Here is a 22,994-nt window from a genome sequence, read left to right as displayed (position 1 = left end):
GAAAACCAGGCACTGACAGGCTGAAAGAACTGATCCTTTTTAGATTTGAACAGAGAAGACTATGACAAAACCTGAGACTGGTACAAAAGGGTCTCGCCATCTGCAAATGTAACATTCACAAATTCGCTTGGCGGACGGGGTCTTGATGGAAAGAACAGAAGACCGGGATGAAACCGAGCCGAAAGAGCAACTTTCAAATGAGCCATGCTGCAGATGAGGATCATGAAACGAATCAGTTTGAGAATGGGTCTCTCCCTGACCCCTGCTCAAATACCCACTACCCAGCATCAAGTCTCAGCGTGGTCGTTTTTAAATTGTAACGAGTGGATCCCCGTTCTGTGTGGGCAGTGTGGGGGATGACAGGCTGGAGAGGTCTTCACTGGCTCTCTGACTGTCTTCTTGCTCTTTTGATTACAGTGGGGGGTGCTTATCACTGAGGCAGAGAGAGAAAGTGCAGGCATCCACTGGATGGACAGGAGGGATTCATGTCATTAATTGTAGCTGATTACTAAGAGTTTGTGATTATTGATGTCTGTTTTAGTTTATTCTTCTTGCTCTTTTGATTACAGTGAGGTTTGCTAATCACTGAGGAAGGTAAAGTGCAGATAACTGCTAGATGCAGAAGGATCTGTGTCACAAACCTGGTAGATTTCTTCAGAAGGAACAGTGTAATGTACCTAAGTGTGCAATTGGAAACTACAGAGAAGTGCATTTATTAACCAGAAGAGGAGGGAGTTTTTTACACAAATGGTTGCAGGAGTATGGAACAAGAAACCCAGTCACCAATTCCTTGGTTTCATTTAAGAAACAGCTGAATGAGATCCTTGGATCATTGGGTTGCACCGGATTTTGTCCAGGCCAAAATACTCTGAGCCCTTCAGATCCTTTTGTTTTTCTTTAATGAACGAACAGTCTTCGAGAGTCTGAACTATTTTTCAAGTTTCACTAGCGATCATTATAACGTTCTCGACAAATGAAGTTTCAAAGAGGTCTTCGCCGAAGATGCAGAAAATACTATCAGAAATCAGTTCAACTCTCTGAAGCTGGGTGTCGTGTTTTCTGGGGTTCTTTTATATATAACTTAAACACAATTGAACATAACACAAGGAAATGCGTTTTAACTTAACTTTGACTAAAACCGTTATACAAGTAACGTGTCTGTTTACAGCTCAGCCAAATATTAACATTCTAGCTTACTCTAGGGAGTGTCTCACAATTACTAGACTATCTGAAACACAAGGTAGTGTGTTAAAACTACCTAGCATGCCACTGGGGTCAATTTATCAAATATCACAATGAAAAGATTTGGCGTCATTCTTTGAAAAGGGGGGCGTTATTTTGAAATGCAAAACATCCACCCCACCGGACTCAGATTGCTCAAAATGCAAAACCGCTGTGTTAATCACATTAAGTAATTAAAAATACCTGTTGGTTAACTTCTGAGGTCTGCACGTGTGAGACAGTAGTTTCCACTGTTATTTTGCGGTTGCGTTATGAACTATCTGGGTCAGTTTAGTGCTTTCTTTAAATACGTGGTTCGAAAGATGGTTTGAATCTTTAAACGGCCCTTGATTTACATATTAATTTTAAAACGACACAATGAGAAACCGATTACTTCTTCAGATTTTTAAAAAGGGCACAACTACGAAATATTAAGAGGTGCTAGTTACAACCTCTTTGGAAGAACATGCAGTTGCTCGCCAATGTTCGCTTGTTAAACCTAATGTTAAGGTTACTTCGGCAACTCTTCTGATTAGGGTATGATATTGGCTTCATCACTATGCTCTCCTCCCCACTGAGAGCTGGTGTGTGGTGAGAGTACTGGTGCACTGTGGCTGCTGTCACATCATCCAGGTGGGGCTGCATATTGGTGGTGGTGGAGGGGATCCCCATTACCTGTAAAGTGCTTTGAGTGGAGTGTCCAGAAAAGTGCTGTATACGTGTAAACAATTAGTCTTAGAGAATAGACTAATAGTCCACAGACTTCCTGCATATTTAATCGGTTTATTGTTAATTTGAATGAACTCGGACGGAGTCATCCCACACCTGCAGTGAACCGTATCCTGAAACGGACCACCAGACATCAACCCGAACCCGCCCAGACTTGGGAAGACGTTTCCCTGCTCCTCTCCCTCTCCACGGACTGTCATGATGTCTCAGGAATCATTTCGGGATTTATACTTAGGGAAGTATTTCAAGTCTCGCTCAGTCTTCCTCAGTAAGACTTGAATTAGTTGCGAATATAGTACTAGGCTTCAGGGAAGTAAAATTCTCACAACCAGCGAAGGTTTGAGGCGCGAAAAGGAAGGAGCGAAGGAAACGAACTTTCCAGCTGAGCTGTGGCGAGTTGTCATGGAAACGGTTGAGTGACCCGCCAGCCGAGACGTGAAAAACTCACAGCGGTCACTTTCCAATCTGGCGGAATAGCTAGAGTGACCGGCGGTTATCGATGAAAATTCACAAGTGTATTGAATATTAGTATTTGAGTTTAAAAAATAGTCGCAGGGGTCGGCGGTTGAGAATTGAGCGCGGTAGCGGCTGGATTAACGGAATAGATCCCAGTCTGCATGCGGCGACCCTAGGAATCATATTGCCTCCCCGAAGCAGAATGGGTGTCTGTTCCAAAGACACACTTCAGCCCGCTGTGGGGTTCAACTGCTGTGTCGATTAAAAGACCTACTGGAACCATGTCTGGGCACACAACGGGCTGCAGGTGCTCTGGACAGGTTGGTATTTACCCGTCGTGTGCATACGGTGTTTTATTATATTAATGAATTCCAGTTTTAGTGGTTGAAGCTTTTAGGCGGGAAATGGGCGGAAGGAAAACAGCTGCCTGGTAGCGTGTCTACGGGTCGTCATGGCAACGAGCAGCTGGCCATAGAGCTGCGCAGTTAAACTGTGGAGCTGAAATTCTGCAGATTTCACCTCGTTTTGTAACGACCAGCTCTTCTTCGCAAGTGGTTTTTCAGTTGTTTCCCATTTTGTATCTGGGTTATATCTTTGCTATGTGTAATACACTATACTTTTAACTGTTATTAAACTATTATCACAACTGTGCAGGTGAAGGGGCGGAGCAGTGGCTCTGTGGTAAAGGATCTGCGCCTGTGATGGGAAGGTTGCTGGTTCAAATCCCCCAGCTGGCCCTACTCTGTTGGGGTCTTGAGCAAGGCCCTTAACCCCAACTGCTCCAGGGGTGATGTATAAATGGCTGACCCTGTGCTCTGACCCCAAGCTTCTCTCCCTGTCCATGTATCTCATGGAGAGCAAGCTGGGGTATGTGAAAAGATGAACTCCTAATGCAAGAAATTGTATAGGGCTAATAAAAAACATTATCGTTATCAAGGTAAAATTCTAATTTTTCCACTTACTGTGCATAAAATCTCACTGAACGAACACCACAGCCCTGCCCTCTCCAGTGTGGCCGCAGCCACCCCCCCAGTATCACTGCTAGAGCTGCTTTCCCTCTTTCACACCTCATACAGCAGACATCAGCAGCATCAGCACTTTCATTTCCTCAGCCAGGCGAGATAAAGCGAAAGCTCTAAGCACGCTATCTCTTTATTTCTATCGGCTAGTTTCATTGTTATTACAATTTGACCAAACAGCTGAAAGTAAGGGGACCTCTAGTTTCAGAAGTTCAATGAAGGTGATAATTAGTGTTTAAATAAATATGTAGATCTTGGGGGTTTGGACAGCCCTGTATAAATATGAGAAACATGAGGTTGGTCTTCACCAAACAGACATGCCACAATCTAAGGACTTTCTGAGGACCTCAGAATAGTTATTGATGTTCTTTCTGGAAAGAGATACAAAACTATTTCTATTGACTTGGGGCTCCACCACTCCATTGCCATACAGATGTCTGCAAATGGAGAGTGTCTTGTGGTTCAAGAACATTGTCACCCCACCAAGGAAACCTCACTGTGATGATGGGATGAGAGTGGAGGTTTGTGAGTTTAATATAGACCAGGGCTGGCCCAAATCAGTCCTGATTGCTTAATAACGTACTCACACAGCTGGGCCTAGTTATCCTTTCAATTGAATTGATTGAACTTGGGGGTGTTCACTTTTTCACCAAGGGTGAGGTTGTTGACTTTGTTGAGGTTGTTGAAGTTGAAGGCTGGATTTGTTGGATTTTGTTTAGGAAATTAATTTAACAAGCAACAATGTTTGGTGTTCTTTGCTCACTTAGACTCCCTTTATACATCACTAGAATCCACATGAAGGTCTGCTATTACGCAAAGTACTGTATGCACAAGTTCAAAAGCACTTTTTCATGGAACTGCAGAGGATCCACAAGGCTTCTGGAGCAATGTTCTCTAGACAGACCAGTCAAAGGTAGAACTCTTTGTCCTCAAAGAGAAACAGTTGGCAAAAACCAAACACTGCTTTCAAGCAGAAGAACCTCATTCCAACTGTCAAGCCTGGTGGTGGGAGTGTGATAGTCTGGGGTCGTTTTGCTGCCATTGTTGACACAGCCATGATACTGCATTGCATCAGAAGACTCTAGAGGAGAATGGCAGGCCATCAGTCTGTGACCTGAAGCTGAATCAAACAAGGGTCCTGCAGCAAAACAATGATGTCAAACATGCCAGCAGATCTACAAATGAATGGCTGCAGAAGAAGAAATTCCCCCTTTTATAGTGGCCTAGTCAAAGTCCAGCCCTCAATCATCACGCAGTTGAAGGCTTTTTTGGGAGGAATATTCCAAAATTCCTGAAAACCAGTGTGAGAGACCGATCAATGGCTAAAGGAAACAAGATTCTTTGCCGTCACTGCTGCTCAAGGGGGAGCCACTATTGCTGAATCTAAATGTTGACATTCAGTGGATATAAAAAGTCTACACACCCTTATTGAAATTGCAGGTTTTTGTGATGTAAAGCCAGAAATCAAGATTTTTCCATCTTAATGTGATCTTGCAACCAACCAAATTCCAGAGAAAAACAAATCGATAATTATTAGGAAAAATAATTGAAATTAAAAAACCTACAACACCCTGGTTGCATTTGTAAAAAACAATGATATATATATAAATCAATAGAACGACATCTTTTGCAAATGCTTAAAAGACATTGCATCTTCCACAAAGCAGGCCAGTTTCATTTTGCTGAAACGATACTGTGTCAGCAGAGTTATTTGGAGAGTTCCATCTTAAAACCAGAAATGCCCTGACATTCACTAATTATCAGAAATGCCTTTTCTCAGAACTGCAGATGATCCACAAGTCTCCGGGGTCAAAGTTCTCTGCACAGAGAATAAAGATTTTAGAAGAAATATCAGAATGGGCGTATATCCAGTCTACTTAGAATTATTTTCTCTTTGGTTTAACATAACTAGACACAGTAATCTGTTTTTTTTAAAGACATGCAGGTCAGTGTGGTGCTTTAGAACTGTGGTCTATACTAAATTGTGAGTAATATTTCTTTGATTCCAAGATTAGAAGAAACAACATGTGAATTTTAAAGGGTTGCTGCTGAACCCATGAGGTTGAGTTAAAGACATCCTGTGGTCTGGACTTCCCCCGGGCACAGCATCACACTTTTTCTAAGACAATGGTGCTTGTTCAGTAATTAACGTCTCAACCACAAGCCCTCTTCTATAGCACATCTTTAGATGTTCATAAGGAGAGCTCTTAGGTTCTGGGTTCAGGTCTGGTCTTGGATTCCTGTCTGTGTGGAGTTTGCATGTTCTCCCCTGGCTCACCCAGATTTTCTCTGGGACCCCCACCTCCAAAAAGACATGCAGATTAGATTTGATCGCTACTCTGAACTTTTCCGGTTGGTGTTTTCACACTTGCAGGACTTGTTCCCAGTATCTTAGTGGCCTCCTCTCACTTGTACCCTAACCCATGATCTGATCCAGCCACAGAAGTCTGAAATCTGAATTCTGCACCAACTGCTTCTCACATCTCTTAGAGATGCTTCTGCTACCCATCTGGACAAGTGCTCAAGCAAATCTGAATTTAATTTAAGTATGTACTAAACGGAACAATTTAGTGTCTCATTCTTTCCAGTGAAGGGTGGCAGCATTGTCGCCTGCAACCGTTCATTATCAACAAACCAAATATGTGAGCAATACTGCCACCTTGGGGTCTCTGGGAGGAATGTACTGTTTACCAAGAGATCCACATGGCTGTTCTTCACTCTCTGTCTGAATATCTTTGACAAATACAGTATTACTAAATGCACGTTGTTGTTATTTTTATTCTACAATATTATTATTTTTATGTAAGGTTTTAAGTTGTTTACATCAAATCAAACATGCATTTCATAATTGTCTTTTACTGAATAGTCATTTATCCCTTGCTACAACTAAACTGAGGTTTTGCCAGTTAAATACACTCGCACCTTTTTTTGACACACCAGACACAAGACATTAAACACCAAATATAAAACCATCAGACATTAAAGCCCCAGATTCACACACATTTTACATTTTGTTTCACAAGGTTTTCATTTACAGTAATTGAAATGTATTAATGATTTCCAGTGTGATTCATAAATTTGGTCATTTCTTCCTTAGCAAATGAATCTATATGTTTTTATGTTTATATAGTAACTTTTAGCTATAGATTCTTTAAGTGGCTCTTCCCCTAATTCATGTTCAACAGTATTGTATATTTTGTCTTATATGTTCACAATTTACACAGAACTCCTACCTGATTACCATATTCTTGCTTACAGTATTTTGCATAATGTCTAGAGAGTACACAAATATAGTCATTCAAGTATTCCTATCAATGTTAGTTTCCCTTTTGTAATTCTTTCCATCTTGTAACACTACGTGTCCACACATAACATATACAGTACATTGTCTACACATATATACACCATTTATGTTATATTTGAAGGATTTAAGTTCTCTATATTATGCATTTAAAACTTTCCTCCTGCCTTCCAGATATAATATATTATTGCATGCAGCAATTTTAAAAGCTGTTCATGTTCTGTGCACTTCTTTTAACTTTGCTTAAATCTTTGGATGTAAAGCATTAACAGCACTATTCCACCCATCTATGGGAGTCTGACTATAATATGCTTTTAATTCATCTTCCTTTCCCCAGGATACAGTCGAGGATTACCAAGGTCTTATATTGCTTAACTCCTTTTCTCCTAGAATGGGACATGCCTGCAGTCCTAATGCCTTACTCATTATACTTCCTCCATTCATCTATTTCAAATAATAGACATAATCACATTACCTACTTCCATTTACTAACATGGAAATGTAAAATAATAGACAGTAGATGATTACTTTCATATGCATAATGTGTTAGGAATTAGTAGTGAGGACCCTATGGAGAAGACCAGGGCGATCTCCAGAGGTGTAGTCGATAGAACAACCCGAGGTCCGAAAGCCGAAAGTAGACAAGCCGGCGCAGAAGTGCAAAGTGAGGAAGGCGAGAGTCGAAACCAGAACGAGAATCAAAGTACCAAAACCAAAACCAGGAGACGTAATCGAAAAAACAAACCAGGATCAGGGAGCCAAAAACGAAGTCGTAAGTAATCGCGAGAATCGAAGTGGCTCTAGCCAGGAAGAACCCTAATAGTGAGCCCAGGGGAGAGTGTGAAGCAGCATTAAATAGACAGGGGTAAATGGGCTAATTGGGAACAGTGCTGGAATGCGAGGTGGAATGACGAATCCTCTGGGGGCGTGGCATAACATAATCTTGTATATAGTCTTTGCAAATTCTCAACATCTTCTCTTACTGCCTCAACTAATGACTCTATTTCTGTTTCAGTTCACATGCTACTGTATGTGTTCTTCTGGCTTGTCAGCTGCGCTCCTGATCTCCCCTGCTCATTATTACATGCCGTAAACTCAGACTGACTAGCGTTCTTTCAGTTTTCCTCCATTCTTTTTTTAATGACTAGATTTTTCTTCTAATAAATACATTGTTACTCTACCTGTATCTCTGATGTTATTTTATCAGTTTTTAACATTATTCTTTCACACATGCCTTTTATGTGATAGCAGATATCAATTGCATATTATATTAGCACATTATTACGAGTTTTCTGTTTCTTTTTTAATTCTTCTTACCCTATTTCCTCTCTTTAACAAAGGTTGTTTCCTACTTATACAATACTATTTCAGATCTACCAGCTACTTTCCATTTTTTTAAAAAAGGTCTTATAGATTTTTCCTTTCTTGGAAGGAACAGACATTTTCTTTCTCAGTGTCGATGCTTCTTTTTCAGGGCTGTTGTTCCATTGAACAGGCTATTTGCCCTAAGCTTTGTTTGGCCCACATTCTTACGAAAGGCTCTTTTTCACTGTTTCACGGTCTCCTTGGCAAAGACAGTCTTTCTACAGTCTGTAGCTTACTTTTCTAACTTTGTGACGAAAAAGGCCGGAGAACACTAGGAGAAGACACACACAAAGTGCATCCCCCACAGTGTCCCAAATCCCTACACTATTACAGACGGTTTCATAGTCCACTTCTAGCCATGGTCACCCTATGGTATTACCATGAATAGGCATTTATGAGAAAGAAAGCAGAATATCATTGGAAGGGGGCGTGAATATTTCTTCAAGGCACTGAAACATAGATAAAAGAGACACAAGGAGAACTAAAGCAGCCCTTTCCTTATGAAGGACTTTAAGCCACATTTAATTTTGTGAATGACAGAATTAATTCGGCAACAATATTTCAACACAAAACAGCAGTAAGATTTGCAGACTCTTTATTAATGATACTAGTTCCAAAAGAATAAACACACAGGGACTGAAACAACCTTATTAAAAGCATTGCAAAATGCTAGAATTCTCTGCTGTGGTACTGAAAATGCTCTGATGTTTGTACATGTGAGATTAATATGATATAGACATCCTGGCTTTGGCTGTTCAAATTAATTCTCAGCTTAATCTGAACAATTTACATTAAAATGAATTTGCAGATCAGATTAAAACCGTTTCTGTACTATACCATACTAAAGGACACAAATGTAAGTCACTTCATATCAAATCATGGGCTGAATGAATAATAACTATCCTGCTGATGGAATCAGCCCCTTCCCTCCCCCGAAACACAGCGGGCCATAACCCATGGTCAAAAAGAAACAATTTAAGAGATGATAATGAACTCTTCCACACAGAATGAGTAGAATGACAGCACTCTCCATTTGACTGAAACATTAGTTCTTGTTGAAAGTGCACTTGAACCCTGAACTTGCAAAAAAGAGATATTGGAAATGCAAGAAAAGAAGAAGTTGAAAATGACATTCAGTCCGTATCACAGACACCAGGAATTCCAGAATCATAGGGGCTCTGAAGGGTCAGGTTCTTTCTGCAAGAGGACAGAGAGGGAAGAATGAATAAAGTACAGAAATGTACTGATTGTAAAATAAAGTACATGAGCACTGCACTGAGAGAGGGGTTAATACAGTACAGACACACTGACTGGACACTCCAGTACATTAACACTGTACTGAGAGAGAGGGGTTAATACAGTACAGACACACTGACTGGACACTCCAGTACATTAACACTGTACTGAGAGAGAGGGGTTAATACAGTACAGACACACTGACTGGACACTCCAGTACATTAACACTGCACTGAGAGAGAGGGGTTAATACAGTACAGACACACTGACTGGACACTCCAGTACATTAACACTGCACTGAGAGAGAGGGGTTAATACAGTACAGACACACTGACTGGACACTACAGTACATTACATTAACACTGCACTGAGAGAGAGGGGTTAATACAGTAGAGACACACTGAGTGGACACTCCTGTACATTAACACTGTACTGAGAGAGAGGGGTTAATACAGTACAGACACACTGAGTGGACACTCCTGTACATTAACACTGTACTGAGAGAGAGGGGTTAATACAGTACAGACACACTGACTGGACACTCCAGTACATTAACACTGCACTGAGAGAGAGGGGTTAATACAGTACAGACACACTGAGTGGACACTCCTGTACATTAACACTGTACTGAGAGAGAGGGGTTAATACAGTACAGACACACTGACTGGACACTCCAGTACATTAACACTGCACTGAGAGAGAGGGGTTAATACAGTACAGACACACTGACTAGACACTACAGTACATTACATTAACACTGCACTGAGAGAGAGGGGTTCATACAGTACAGACACACTGACTGGACACTACAGTACATTGGGCAGTGAAGTGGACGAGTGGACAGAGCAGAGGAAGTGTCACACAGAGGAAATGAGTCCTGGTATCACTTACCTCTGGGGTCTGCTTCTGGATCAGAGCTCACAGGATTCCTGAGGAGACAGAACAGCTGGAGTTAAACTCACTGTCAATACTGAACCCTATGTGACTGGATGCACAGAGAGGAATCTGCTGCCTGTTCACATGGTCTGTTTTTCAGCACTGTGAAACAATCAGAGATAATCAACAGTCCTGTTACTCTTATCCATCTGTGTGAAAGAACAAGCTGTTCCAGGTCATTTTTAAGCACTTGGATGTCACCTGTCGCCACAGAAAGAAACTTCCTCTCTCATGTCAGAAGCACCAGTCCAGACCTCTGCTTGCTGTGGAAGTTGAACCCTGTGGTTCAGCAGATAAAGCAAACATTGACAAATATCTGTCAAAACCAGATACCCAGAGGACAGAAAGCTCAGTTAGAGGGAACTGAACGTCATTAGAGCTAGAATTAACATATAGCCAGTAGGTGGCTAGGTCAGCATGTGCAGAAAAAGAAAAGAAAAGAAGCACAATGTTTTGGTTGTGGAGCCTTCTTCAGGTGTGACACCTTTCTTTTCAATATGGAATAAACTTTTACTTGTTCTTTAACATACAGTATATCAGTCAGCCAGAATCTCTGTAAGGGAAATTATCTGTATACTGCAAGTCTGTAAGTGACGTAACAACTCAGACTCTATTATATGGAGTCCTGAAGGTTTCAATAAAATAAAATAAAACAATAAAACTATTTGCATTCACAAATCTCTCATACTCGCGGTACATCTACCTTAGTTTCCAACCTGCCTTTTACTAACAGTTCATTTCTCTTTAAAGTTTTCACATGTTTAAATGTAATGTGGAAGAGTGCATTGCATACAGGAAGCATAAAAAACTCTCTCTCATCCTAGCATTAATCCCACATCAGCAGGGTCCGCTTGTCGGCACGCCCGTCTCCATTTGGTGGTTTGAACCAAATTTTTGAGCTGACGTTGTCATTAAATGTGACCGAGAATACTCCAACCAGCGCGTCACTCATCCTGCCCTCGGGGGGGAGGAGAACAAAGTAATGTAGCCAATTCATAGAGGGGGATTATTAGGAGGCATGGGAAATTTGGCCAGGACACCAGGGTTACACCCCTACTCTTTTCGAGAAACACCCAGGGATTCTTAATGACCACAGAGAGTCAGGACCTCCGTTTTACATCTCATCTAAAAGACAGCACTCGTTTTTTACAGTATAGTGTCCCCATCACTATACTGGGGCATTAGGACCCACATGGACTGCAGGGTGAGCAACCCCTGTTGGCCCCACTAACACCTCTTCCAGCAGCAACCTTAGTTTTTCCCAGGAGGTCTCCCATCCAGGTACTGACCAGGCTCACACCTGCTTAACTTCAGTGGGTTGCCAGTTGTGAGTTGCAGGGTGACATGGCTACCGGCTAGGAAGCATAAAAAAACTAGAAATAGAAAATGGGATTAACACAGTTAGTTAATTGGCCATTTTTACAGGTTTGTGTTATAATGCTACCTTTCACTACCTCGCAGGTCAAAAAAGAGTTAGTAAAGTAACTTGCAGATTATGTTAAAAGAGAAGGAACTGCAAACAAAATTCAAAATGAAATACAGTGCAACTCTGATATATTAATGTTGCTGATGAAATAGGTAAAAAAAACATCATATAGCAGAATTATGGAAATAATTTTGTTTCAGCTTCAACAACATGGCTGGACAGCTTGATCCCAGCTCCCAACACCCTCTGTGTCAAGAGTCTCCTGTTTACAGTTTTAAATGCACTTCCATTCAGATTCACACTTGTGTTCACTTCTTTGTGTTCATTCTGAAGAATTCAGCTGGATTGACTTTGACAGTGTCCTTGAAGATTTTGAAAGCTTGTATCAGGTCCCATTCTAGTCTTCTTTGATCAAGACTAAAGAGACTCAGTTCCCTCACCCTGTCAGTGTGGGACACTCCCTTCAGACTAAAGAGACTCAGTTCCTTCAGCCTGTGAGAGTGGGACACTCCCTTCAGACTTCATTTGGAATGTAGGCTGAGTGGACCTGGGAGCTGTCTGAAAGGAACTAGAGCAAGCTCCATCACTTGCCCTTACCTGGGATTGAGCTCAAGACCTTCCAGTCAAGAACTAGATTCCCTTGCCATCTGAGCTACCACAACTCAGAGAAGTTGAAATACAATTAGGTATTTATTTACACAATGGAGTATTTATTTGTATAGTGGTATATTTACATAGTGGTTGGGTATTTATATAAAGGTGTATTTCCAGGATGGTGAAGTATGTATTTCCACAATGGTGGGGTATTGATTTACACAGTAGTGGGATAATTATGTGCACAAGGTGGTGTATTGATTTACACATTGTAATATTTACACAGTAGTGAGGTATATACACAGTGGTGGGGTAGTTATGTACACATTAGACTATTGATTTACACAGTGTGGGGGTATTAACTGTAGCAGCTGGAGTGATCCATTGTTCAGTCCAGGGTGTGGATCCATGGGTTTCTGGGTGGAAGTTCAGAGCCCAGAATGCTCCCAGCTGCTGTGAGCCCTGGTGTGGAATCTGTAGCTGTGAGGTGACCCTGTTCAACAGCAGCCCTGATTAAACCTGGGCTCAGGCTGTAATGACACAGACAGCTCCTGTCTGGCAAAACATTTCAATAAGGGAAGAATAAGGGAACAGAGTGACTGGAAATGTGTGGATTCAGAGTCGGTGTTCTTACCTTTCTGTCTCGTGCCCCAGCAGCAGGAAACAATCACTGCAATAAACACTACAACCAGGAATGCAATTACACCTATCGCCCATGATGGGAGGTCTTTCCCTGAAACAGTCAGAGACAAGTAAAGATTTAATAAGGACTGAACACTCCAGTACATTGAACACTGCACTGAGAGAGAGGGGTTAATGCAGTACAGACACACTGACTGGACACTACAGTACATTAACACTGCACTGAGAGAGAGGGGTTAATACAGTCCAGACACACTGACTGGACACTCCAGTACATTAACACTGCACTGAGAGAGAGGGGTTAATACAGTACAGACACACTGACTGGACACTACAGTACATTAACACTGCACTGAGAGAGAGGGGTTAATACAGTACAGACACACTGACTGGACACTCCAGTACATTAACACTGCACTGAGAGAGACGGGTTAATACAGTACAGACACACTGACTGGACACTCCAGTACATTAACACTGCACTGAGAGAGAGGGGTTAATACAGTACAGACACTGACTGGACACTCCAGTACATTAACACTGCGCTGAGAGAGAGGGGTTAATACAGTCCAGACACACTGACTGGACACTACAGTACTTTAACACTGCACTGAGAGAGAGGGGTTAATACAGTCCAGACACACTGATTGGACACTCCAGTACATGAACACTGCACTGAGAGAGAGGGGTTAATACAGTCCAGACACACTGATTGGACACTCCAGTACATGAACACTGCACTGAGAGAGAGGGGTTAATACAGTACAGACACACTGACTGGACACTCCAGTACATTAACACTTCACTGAGAGAGTACAGACAGTGCCAGGCGCTCACCAGTGCAGTAGTTAGAGTTAGGGTTAGGGACAACAGTATGTAACTCCCAATTTCTGAACTTAGAATTAAGATCTAAGAAGCTGATCTTTCCAGGGGCTCACCAGCGCAGTAGTTGTAAGGGTCGACTTCAGCCCTATTACTGCTGACAGGGTTACTGACAGAGCAGGTGTAGGAGACAGTCAGATCCTCTATCTCAAGAAGGAGAGTCAGATTGGAGCTGGTAGAAGAGGAGCTGCGGTTCACAGGTTGGTCCTGTCCCTTTCTGTGCCAGAACAGGGTGACCTCTCTCCCGTTCTCCACTGAACACAGCAGAGAGCAGAGTGTGTTCTGAGCGGCCTGGACTCTTGGCGTTGACACAGGACCTGTACAGGAAGAGCAGTGGGGTCAGTAGAGGGCCCTAATCTGACAAACTGCATATAGAGAGAGGGAAACACAGTTTTACTGGAGTGGATCACAGTTAAAGAGCTGCTGCATAATGCACCCAAAAAGCAATGCTAAGGGTCTCAGCCAGGTGAATTGATGAGCTCATCAGAAAACTCAGAACCCAAGATGTATCCAGACATTAGAATTATTTTCATTTATTTTTCAGAGAAATGTGCTAGTCATATTAAATGTTGTTAATATTATAGTCGTTGTTAATGTTAAATATAATATTATTGCCACAATGGTGATTAAACCAAATATGTGGCTTTAAAGAGCAAAATAATTTGGCATTTGGCCTCTAAAGAGAGGTCATGTATCACTATTGAGGGCAATTAATTTTATTTTTGATTGGAGCACATGTGGTTTCCTATATGGGCTCCATTATAGCCATGACCACTTCTGCTTTCTGTCAGGTGTTCTAAGATTCTGCATCCTACTTTTAGGACTTTTAGGAAAGATAAAAGACATTGACAGTGATTGTACATAGTCAGAGACAATCTGATTGTACACTGTCAGAGACACTTTAACTGTATACTCTTGCAAATCTCAAGTTATATCTAATATATTTTTACAATTGCAAATCCTTACCGTAAACTAAGAGATTATATTTTGTTTCTGTCTTTGGTTCTTTATTGTTGACAGTGTATTCCCCACTATGTTCCTTGCTCAGGTTTATGATACAGAAGTGCCCAGTCTTGTCCCAGATGATTGTATCAGGAGCCAATACAAGCCTGTTATCCTTCACTTCTGCAAGAGTTTCTTTTTTCTTGAAAAGGAACCCTTCCTTAGATACCCGTGCTGGAAAACAAACTGATTTTGTTTCAAGCTTTTTTATCTCTTGTATATCTTCAGAGCAGACACATGACAGAGAAAGACCTGAAAATTAAACAAAAAGATTATATTTAATACAATTTTAATGTACTTCAATTAAGGTTAGCACATTCCAAAACCGATCAAAATCTCTATCAGTGAGCTAACAGAGCTGTGGGAACAGTCTGAGCTTCTGGCCCAGCACTGATCAATATCTCTATCAATGAGCTAACAGAGCTGTGGGAACAGTTTGAGCTCCTGACCAACACTGATTAATATCTATAACCAGTTATTTTGTGTGAAAAACGTAACTGAAATGTATGTGGAAACTCTTTCTTACATGGGTGCACAGTATTTATAAGCAGAAAACTGACACAAATATACAAGCTATTTGTTTTTCCCATCATTCTCTTTTTTACAAACATGCATTATGGATAATGTACATGTTTCGTTTTCTTTCACCTGTCATTGTTCACCATTTGTCTGGTTCCCCATACAATATAAAGCAATAAAAGCTTACAGACTCGCCTTTCTTCTTCTGTCTCATTTGAATTCTGAGTTACTGTTGTCTGAAAGTTCTTATCTGATCTGTTGATAATGGACGACACCTAATGCTTAATGATAAAGGACATTTAATGTTAGATGGACAACATCTAACGTTAAAAATTCTTATTCTTGTAGAGAAATGCTGCTACACTTAAGATCAAGACCTGTAATGCCCCACCTTTGAAGCTGAGCTCTTACTCATCACTGGTCATCACTGATCCAGCCCGTACATCAAAGTTAGAATTAGAAATTCAATTAGAAAGGAGCTGGTGATGCTATCTGTTCCTACTTTTTGTTTCTTCATGGCTTAAAGCTAAATTAAATGTACATAGCTGTGTCTGAACTTTGTATTGGGAACAAAGTTCAAGCTTATTACATTATTCCTGATGGATATTAATTCCCCTTTCTAAGTCATTTTACTCTGTTACATGTTTAGAAATATAACCCGGATTTATAATGGAACCCTCTGCAGTGTATTTGATAGCTAGAAACACATGTGAAATACGGTCTAACTTACAGTCCCTAGCCCGACTCTATCCTATTAGGGTTTTCTTATAGGAACTCCCAGTTTAAGGCACTTTGACAAAGTTTATACTCTTATGGTCCTGAAACTCCATATTCACACTGTTCTTTTGGGGAAAATTCCCCTTAATATGTTGTTTAACATGTCGCAACTTTCTGATTCCTAATTGCAATGTATATCGGAGACCCCCTGCACATGAGGAGAGGGAGTGTAAAGGACTCATGAGCTGGGGAGCAGGCTGGTCTGGAGGGCTCACTCCGAAGAACACAAGACAACTTCTAATCAAGGACCCATTTGGCCTTTATTTGATCTGAGAATCTCCACTGGGAGGAACAGAAATGAAGATTCTGGTGCAAAAAGAGGGATGAACACGACATTGAGAGCAAGAGAGAGATGGACAGTGGAGGGGAGGAGGAGGAGAGACGGGCGCTGTTTGGTCGTGAGCAGTTCATTGACTTGAGTCCCTCAGTAATAAACTCATCTGCTGAGGAATGGTTACCTCTCATTTCGTTACCATTCTCATGAGCACTTACATGGCAGAGCTGTGTTTGCTAAGGCTCCTTCTCTACTTTACTCTGACGATTTTGAACCTACTTTATTCACTAAATAAACACACACAACAGGACAGGAGACACGGTGAGAGATAGAGGAGAGGACAGGGAATCCCTCAGTAATAAACACACACAACAGAACAGGAGACACAATGAGAGAGAGAGGAGGAGAGGACAGAGAATCCCTCAGTAATAAGCACACACAACAGAACAGGAGACACAGTGAGAGAGAGGAGAGGACTAGACTCTATCAGTAATACACACACACAACAGGACAGGAGACACAGTGAGAGAGAGTAGAAGACGAGACTCTATTAGTAATAAACACACACAGCAGGACAGGAGACACAGTGAGAGAGAGGAGAAGACAGCAATAAACACACACACTGCAGGGTGTCTGAGCTCCATTGTCTCTGTTGTTCCAAATTCAAGACTTCAAGAGCCTTTGTGTTTGCATTGAGAGGGCCAGCGTCCCTGTACGTCTCTGCGCTCTGCACTCAGCGAAGCTCTGGGAAAGCGGTCCTGCTGTGTGCGACTCTGCACACTGTGTGGAGGGTAGTGTGGTCTGGGTGGGGGTGGGGTGTGATGGTGGGTCTACATATACTGATGTGTCTGAGACGAGCTGAGAGATCTGCTCTGCGCACTGAGGAGAGATGGGCTGCCTCTGTCTCCTGCTCCTGACCCTGAGCCTGCTGGGTAAGTGAGCTCCTCTACCGTACCCACCCTTAACACACTGACAGCACATGGGAGCAGGGCCTCAGGCTGGCCTCCGGCACGAGGCTGCAGGTCCCTGTCGGAGAGGAGCCGGAGTCCTGGAGGAGCTGGACTCTCAGTGCTCTGCGGACACACAGCGCGGTCGGGACGGGGGGGTGAGGAGGAGGACAGGGACCATGGTGATGGAGCATTGCTGGATGTTTTGGAGTTTCTCTTGCTCCTACTCTGCACAAGCGAGCATGCTGGGTTGCAAGCTGTGCTAAAAGCTGTGAGCGTCAAGCCTGCTCCTGTTAGAAAGAGTGCGCCGGGTGAGAGAGGGTGTCAGAGCTGTGGTCAGGATGTGAGTGTGGAGCACCAGCACAGCAGGAGTACTGGGGCCTCACGGACCACTTGACCACATGGTTAGAACAATTCAGTTTCTCGGTCTTCTACTTTTGTTATCTGTTCTATTGTCACACAGTAACTGTTACTACTGTAATTTTTCTAACATCAACATCTGTCCTATATAATATATCATATACTATAATATTTTTACTTTTATGATTAGCAAAGGAATTAACTTTTGATTGATGATGAACAGACAGGTGGAGAAAACACTGTATCGGACACACCCACAGAGGAGCGATCATGTATTGGACACACCCACAGAGGAGCGATCCTGTATCAGACACACCCACAGAGGAGCGATCCTGTATCAGACACACCCACAGAGGAGCGATCCTGTATCGGACACACCCACAGAGGAGTGACCCTGTATCAGACATCCCCACAGAAGAGTGACACTGTATCAGACACACCCACAGAGGAGCGATCCTGTATCGGACAAGCCCACAGAAGAGTGACCCTGTCTCTGACACACCCACAGAGGAATGACCCTGTATCGGACACGCCCACAGAAGAGTGACACTGTATCAGACACACCCATAGAGGAATGACCCTGTATCAGACACACCCACAGAGGAGTGACCCTGTATCGGACATCCCCACAGAAGATTGACACTGTATCATACACACCAATAGTCAATAGTGGAGTGACGCTGTATCAGACACACCCACAGAGGATTAACACTGTATGAAACACACCAACAGGGGAGTGACCCTGTATTGGACATGCCCACAAAGGAGTGACACTGGATTAGGGTTCGCCAGTACCAGGGCTGGGGACCCCTGTACTGTACTTCAAGGTTGTAACTGGGCTGGGGTCTCCAGCACCAGGGCTGGGGATCCCTATACTGACTGGACTGGGGCTCTGCATGAACAGGGTCTGCAACCTCTGACCTGAAGCTCTCAGATCTGCTGTAATTCTCGGTACGATTCACAGGCGGGAGAAACAACGTGAACGAATTCAGTTTCTCAGAATCCAGGATTCGAGTAGTAGACTATAATGCAGGTTACTGATCCGGGCACACGCAGGGCCGACTAAGGCGAGACCTTTCAATTCAAGCGCGTCATTTCAGAGCGCCAGAGCTGGAGAGCCCGCTGTCACTGAACTAACCGCATAGCGCGAGCTCTGGGGAAGGGGCGCAGGAGCTCGAGCACAGCGCTGTGTGCTCTGTGAGGCAACAGCGCGGACAGAAACCGCATCCGCAGACTGCAGCCAGCAGACTCCCCGAAACCGGAAAGTTAAGAGCCCCCCCAAACTCCCCCAAAACCCCGCACCCGGAAGGTTCATTGGCCCCCTTGCTATCTATCACACAGGGAGTATACAGAAATGCAACGAAAACTTTTTTAGCAGAAATATGACGATACAATGCACTGTTAATTGAATTATTAATTTTAATTCAATCTCTTCGTTGTCTTCAAGGGTCCGTGTACTGTATATGAAGTCGTCTACGAGACGTGAATTAAGATTGGACAAATTGAAAGTACTGTGAGTTCGTAAGGAAATTCTTGCTCCGGATAAAAGCATGTTTTTGCTGCACTGCAAGAAAAACTCTGGGATTAGACAAACATTCTTCCCTAAAATAACAGATCTCATCCCAGAATTCCCACACCTGGCACAATCAGAACAGTTTACAGTCTTTCGGAGGGAGGAAACTCGATAGAGCTGCAGCCCAGTATGTGATCTCCTGTCCCAGCCAGAGGAACAGACACTGAGCCTGTCTCTCAATAATAATACAGTGTGTGATCTCCTGTTCCAGCTTGAGGAACAGACAGTGAGCCTTTCTCTCAATAATAATAATACAGTGTGTGATCTCCTGCCACAGCCTGAGGAACAGAGCGAGCCTGTCTCTCAATAAGAATAAGAATAAAGTTAGTGAGGCTCTCTTGATAATGTTCTATGTTTAATATATTGTATGTAGATGTCAAATAATATGTTTTACTGTAAATGTCTGTGGATGTTGACCTAGTTGTATCTGCTTTGGCAGCGCTGTAACTCATCGGTGATGCCAAGAAAGCTCTTCGAAATAGAATTTGAATGAAAGCACTGTGACTACGATAGACCACCAGGGGGAGTTCTTCCTCGGTTATTCAGATCAGAGTCACAGCGTACCCACGACTCCACTCACACACTCAGGGCGGTGCGACACACTATAGGGCACCATTTTCCTTCAGATTTCCTTGAAGGAACGAAAGGGGAAACACTGAGCTAGAGGAGGAGACTCCTGAAAAAGACTGAGGTGTTTATATTGACTCATCATTGACATCTTCAATACGGAGAATCAATAAAACAGACAACATGTTAAGCTGTATGGATAAAGGCACAGAACTTAAATCACTCGATGTTGTGTTAAAAACGTTCGAACTGTATAATGCACCTGTAAGACCTCCTGAAGAATATTATGTACAATGTTCTGCTAGCTGCCCTACACTGACAAGCTGAAGGAACTGAATCTCTTTAGTCTGTAAGGAGTGTCCCACACTGACAGGCTGAAGGAACTGAATAGAGACCCTTCTTTGCAAAGAGTTTTGGGTGTTAGGAAGTAACTTGATTTTTTTCTAAGATCAATTTGCTACTACTTAAGATCCTACACATTTGCAGTTTTTACATTTTGATTTTATTTTCATATAAGCAAGTGGAATTTCAATTTTAACATGACTTTAAAAATATATAGGTTTTGCCCTATGTTCCTAATTTTTTACTTTGTATTCCCAGGCCTGACCTATCAATCAGATTCCTCTGAACTTAAAGTCACAGTGGGGGAAAGTGTGACCTTCAGAGCTGAAACACTGCAGAAGGGATTCCTGAAATTCCACAGCAACGTCATTGCGGATATGAACGGGAGGAACTGCAACACCAGGGATGCACAGTTCACAGACAGAGTGCAGTGGGACAGTGAGAGCAGACACATCAAAATCCTCAACCTCAACCTGAACGACACTGGAGTCTACATCGTGGAAATCAAGAACAATGAGACGTCGTACAAACAGTTTCAAGTAAACGTGTTTGGTAAATGGCTGAAGAGTGTTTCAATCTGATCTACTGAAGCCAGTACAACCGGATGAGATAGTCCAGTCAGGACAGGAGGCACGTCTTTACGCAAAAGGTGGTGGGTGATCCTTGGATCAATGATCAATGAAAGCAAAAATTCTTTGCTTGCTCCAAACTCCCACAACCCATTGTGTAAAGGAGTATCTCCTGCTCCCACTTTTGTCCACTGGTTTGTGTTTCAGTGTCGATTTTGAACAAGCCGGCTGGGCTGGATTTGGCAATGCCTTTGATTCAAACCTTTGAAGTTTTTGAATGCCTGGCTCACGTCCCCTTGTAGGCCTTTCTGTTCTAGTGAAGACTCTTCTGACTACCCTTCTCCTCCTCTTTTCTTCCCCTCCTGTACAGAGCTCGTGTCAAAGGCAAGAGTCCAGGCCACCCGCACAGCCTCTCCGTCAAACACACTCTGCTCTCTGCTGTGTTCAGTGGAGAACGGGAGAGGACTCACCCTGTTCTGGCACAGAGAGGGACAGGACCAACCTGTGAGCCGCAGCTCCTCTTCTACCAGCTCCAATCTGACTCTCCTTCTTGAGATAGAAAATCTGAACGTCTCCTACACCTGCTCTGTCAGCAACCCTGTCAGCTGTAAAATCACAGAGGTCAACCCTCACAACTACTGTGCTGGTGAGCCCCTGGAAAGATCAGCTTCTTAGACTGAGACATTGAGCTGTCTGTCTTCATCACCAGCATTGATTGATGTCTCTCTCTCTCCAGGCCCCAGGCCCACAGCCCCTGTCCAAGTGCCAGTGGAGTTCATAGTGAGGACGGTGCTGTCTGTGCTGGTGATGCTGGGACTCACAGCCGTGCTTCTGACCCGCTGCACAGGGAGGAGGTAATGTGGTCTCTAACCCCTTCTGTTCATTTAATAAGGCAATAATATCATACACTGGAGCTACATTAGGCAGACAGTTTAACAGACACATCTATAATGTTTCTTTAAGGCCTTAAACTCTGATTGTCCCTCTCTCAGGCTCCATTTCTTGATTTCAATGACAAAAATATTTCCCCAATTTCCTGTACTTCAATGATTCACCAAAACTAAGTATGTCTCTTGCTTTATACTGCAAACTGATGTAGTACATTGTCTGTTTTTATTGCAGGACTGAGACAAGAAGATAAAAGAGAGAAAGAGAGACAACCCTGCACACTGAGTCTACACTCTACACCCTGAACACTCAACACCACTGAGCTTCACACTCACAGCCCTGCACACTTAGTGACCCTGTCTACACTCTTCACCCTGAACACTCAACACCACTGAACTGCACACTCACAACCCTGCACATTGAGTTACCCTGAACATTCTTTTTGAAGACGATCACTGATGTTGATAGATTTCTTCCAGGATATAGAAAATCTTCCACTAACAGCTGTCAGTAAAGGTAACAAACCTTTTGTAACTAAACACACATCTTCAAAGTCTACACTGCATGTGTCAATTCTAGGAATTCAGCTTGATTTTCTCTTTGGAAAGAAGACTGTTATTGCAATAAATTTCACCATATACCAATGATCCTGTTTTGTTGTAAAAATGTTTTCTTTTCAGTCTGTTGTTCACCCAAAATAATTTTCCGGACTTACTGTTGAATCATATTGTTACAGCTAGAGGTGACTATGGAAGTGCCACTAAGAGTATAAAGTGTGAAACACCTGGTAGTTTAAACTTTTCCAGCTTCAAAGCAGAGGGGGATGTTTGCTGAGATGTAGGGAGTCTACATGTTTTGATTCAGTGATCAAAACAATCATATAGCTTACCTTGGTTTACCTTAGTTAATTAAGTTCTGGGTAATTGGTTAATTGTCAATCCACAGTTCATTTATGTCCATATAACAGACAGCTATTCACCACTAGGTCACATATAATGTATGAGGGATGATAGTCACCAACTCAAACTAAGGAATCTGGGAATGGGAGCCGTATGGACAGATTGGAGAGCTGCAGATGTTATGCCAATATACGAAAACACACAACCAGGAAAAAAGGGGCCTGTCATCTGCTACAAATGAAGTTTTGGAAATTGTAATTAGAGCTACACTAGAAGGACACTTAGAAAACTATGGATTTTAACACCCACCCAACATGTGTTTAGAAAGAGGCAGTTTTGTTTAACATGCTAGAATGATTTGAAGAAGCACCAAAGATAGGGGATATACTTGCAAAGGGAGGGGTTGTGTTAAATATATAGAGCTAATTTCCGTAATGCTGGTGCTTAATAGGAGCAGCTGTGTGAGACCG

General features: G+C 42.6%; 1 protein-coding gene and 1 long non-coding RNA gene across 2 annotated transcripts; one reads left to right on the top strand and one right to left on the bottom strand.

Annotated features, from left to right (window-relative positions):
- Positions 1-8,669: 8,669 nt before the first annotated feature.
- On the bottom strand, positions 8,670-15,099 carry LOC148656740 (uncharacterized). The gene is made up of 5 exons (XR_015940808.1): positions 14,774-15,099; positions 13,864-14,124; positions 12,918-13,016; positions 10,219-10,256; positions 8,670-9,288 (listed from the first exon to the last, which is right to left on the bottom strand). It is a non-coding gene; the product is annotated as an uncharacterized LOC148656740 (long non-coding RNA).
- Positions 15,100-17,267: 2,168 nt separating this feature from the next.
- On the top strand, positions 17,268-22,272 carry LOC148656739 (CD48 antigen-like). The gene is made up of 5 exons (XM_088642587.1): positions 17,268-17,311; positions 20,427-20,720; positions 21,108-21,383; positions 21,474-21,591; positions 21,860-22,272. The coding sequence occupies exons 1-5, from the start codon at positions 17,269-17,271 to the stop codon at positions 21,876-21,878; spliced, it is 750 nt and encodes a 249-aa protein (XP_088498713.1). The 5' UTR covers position 17,268; the 3' UTR covers positions 21,879-22,272.
- Positions 22,273-22,994: the final 722 nt, after the last annotated feature.

Source organism: Lepisosteus platostomus, chromosome 8 (genome assembly GCF_059453375.1).
Source record: "Lepisosteus platostomus isolate fLepPlt1 chromosome 8, fLepPlt1.hap1, whole genome shotgun sequence".
NCBI classification, from domain to species: Eukaryota; Metazoa; Chordata; class Actinopteri; order Semionotiformes; family Lepisosteidae; genus Lepisosteus; species Lepisosteus platostomus.
Note: the sequence above shows the minus strand (reverse complement) of the source record. Positions and strands in the feature narration are given on the sequence as shown.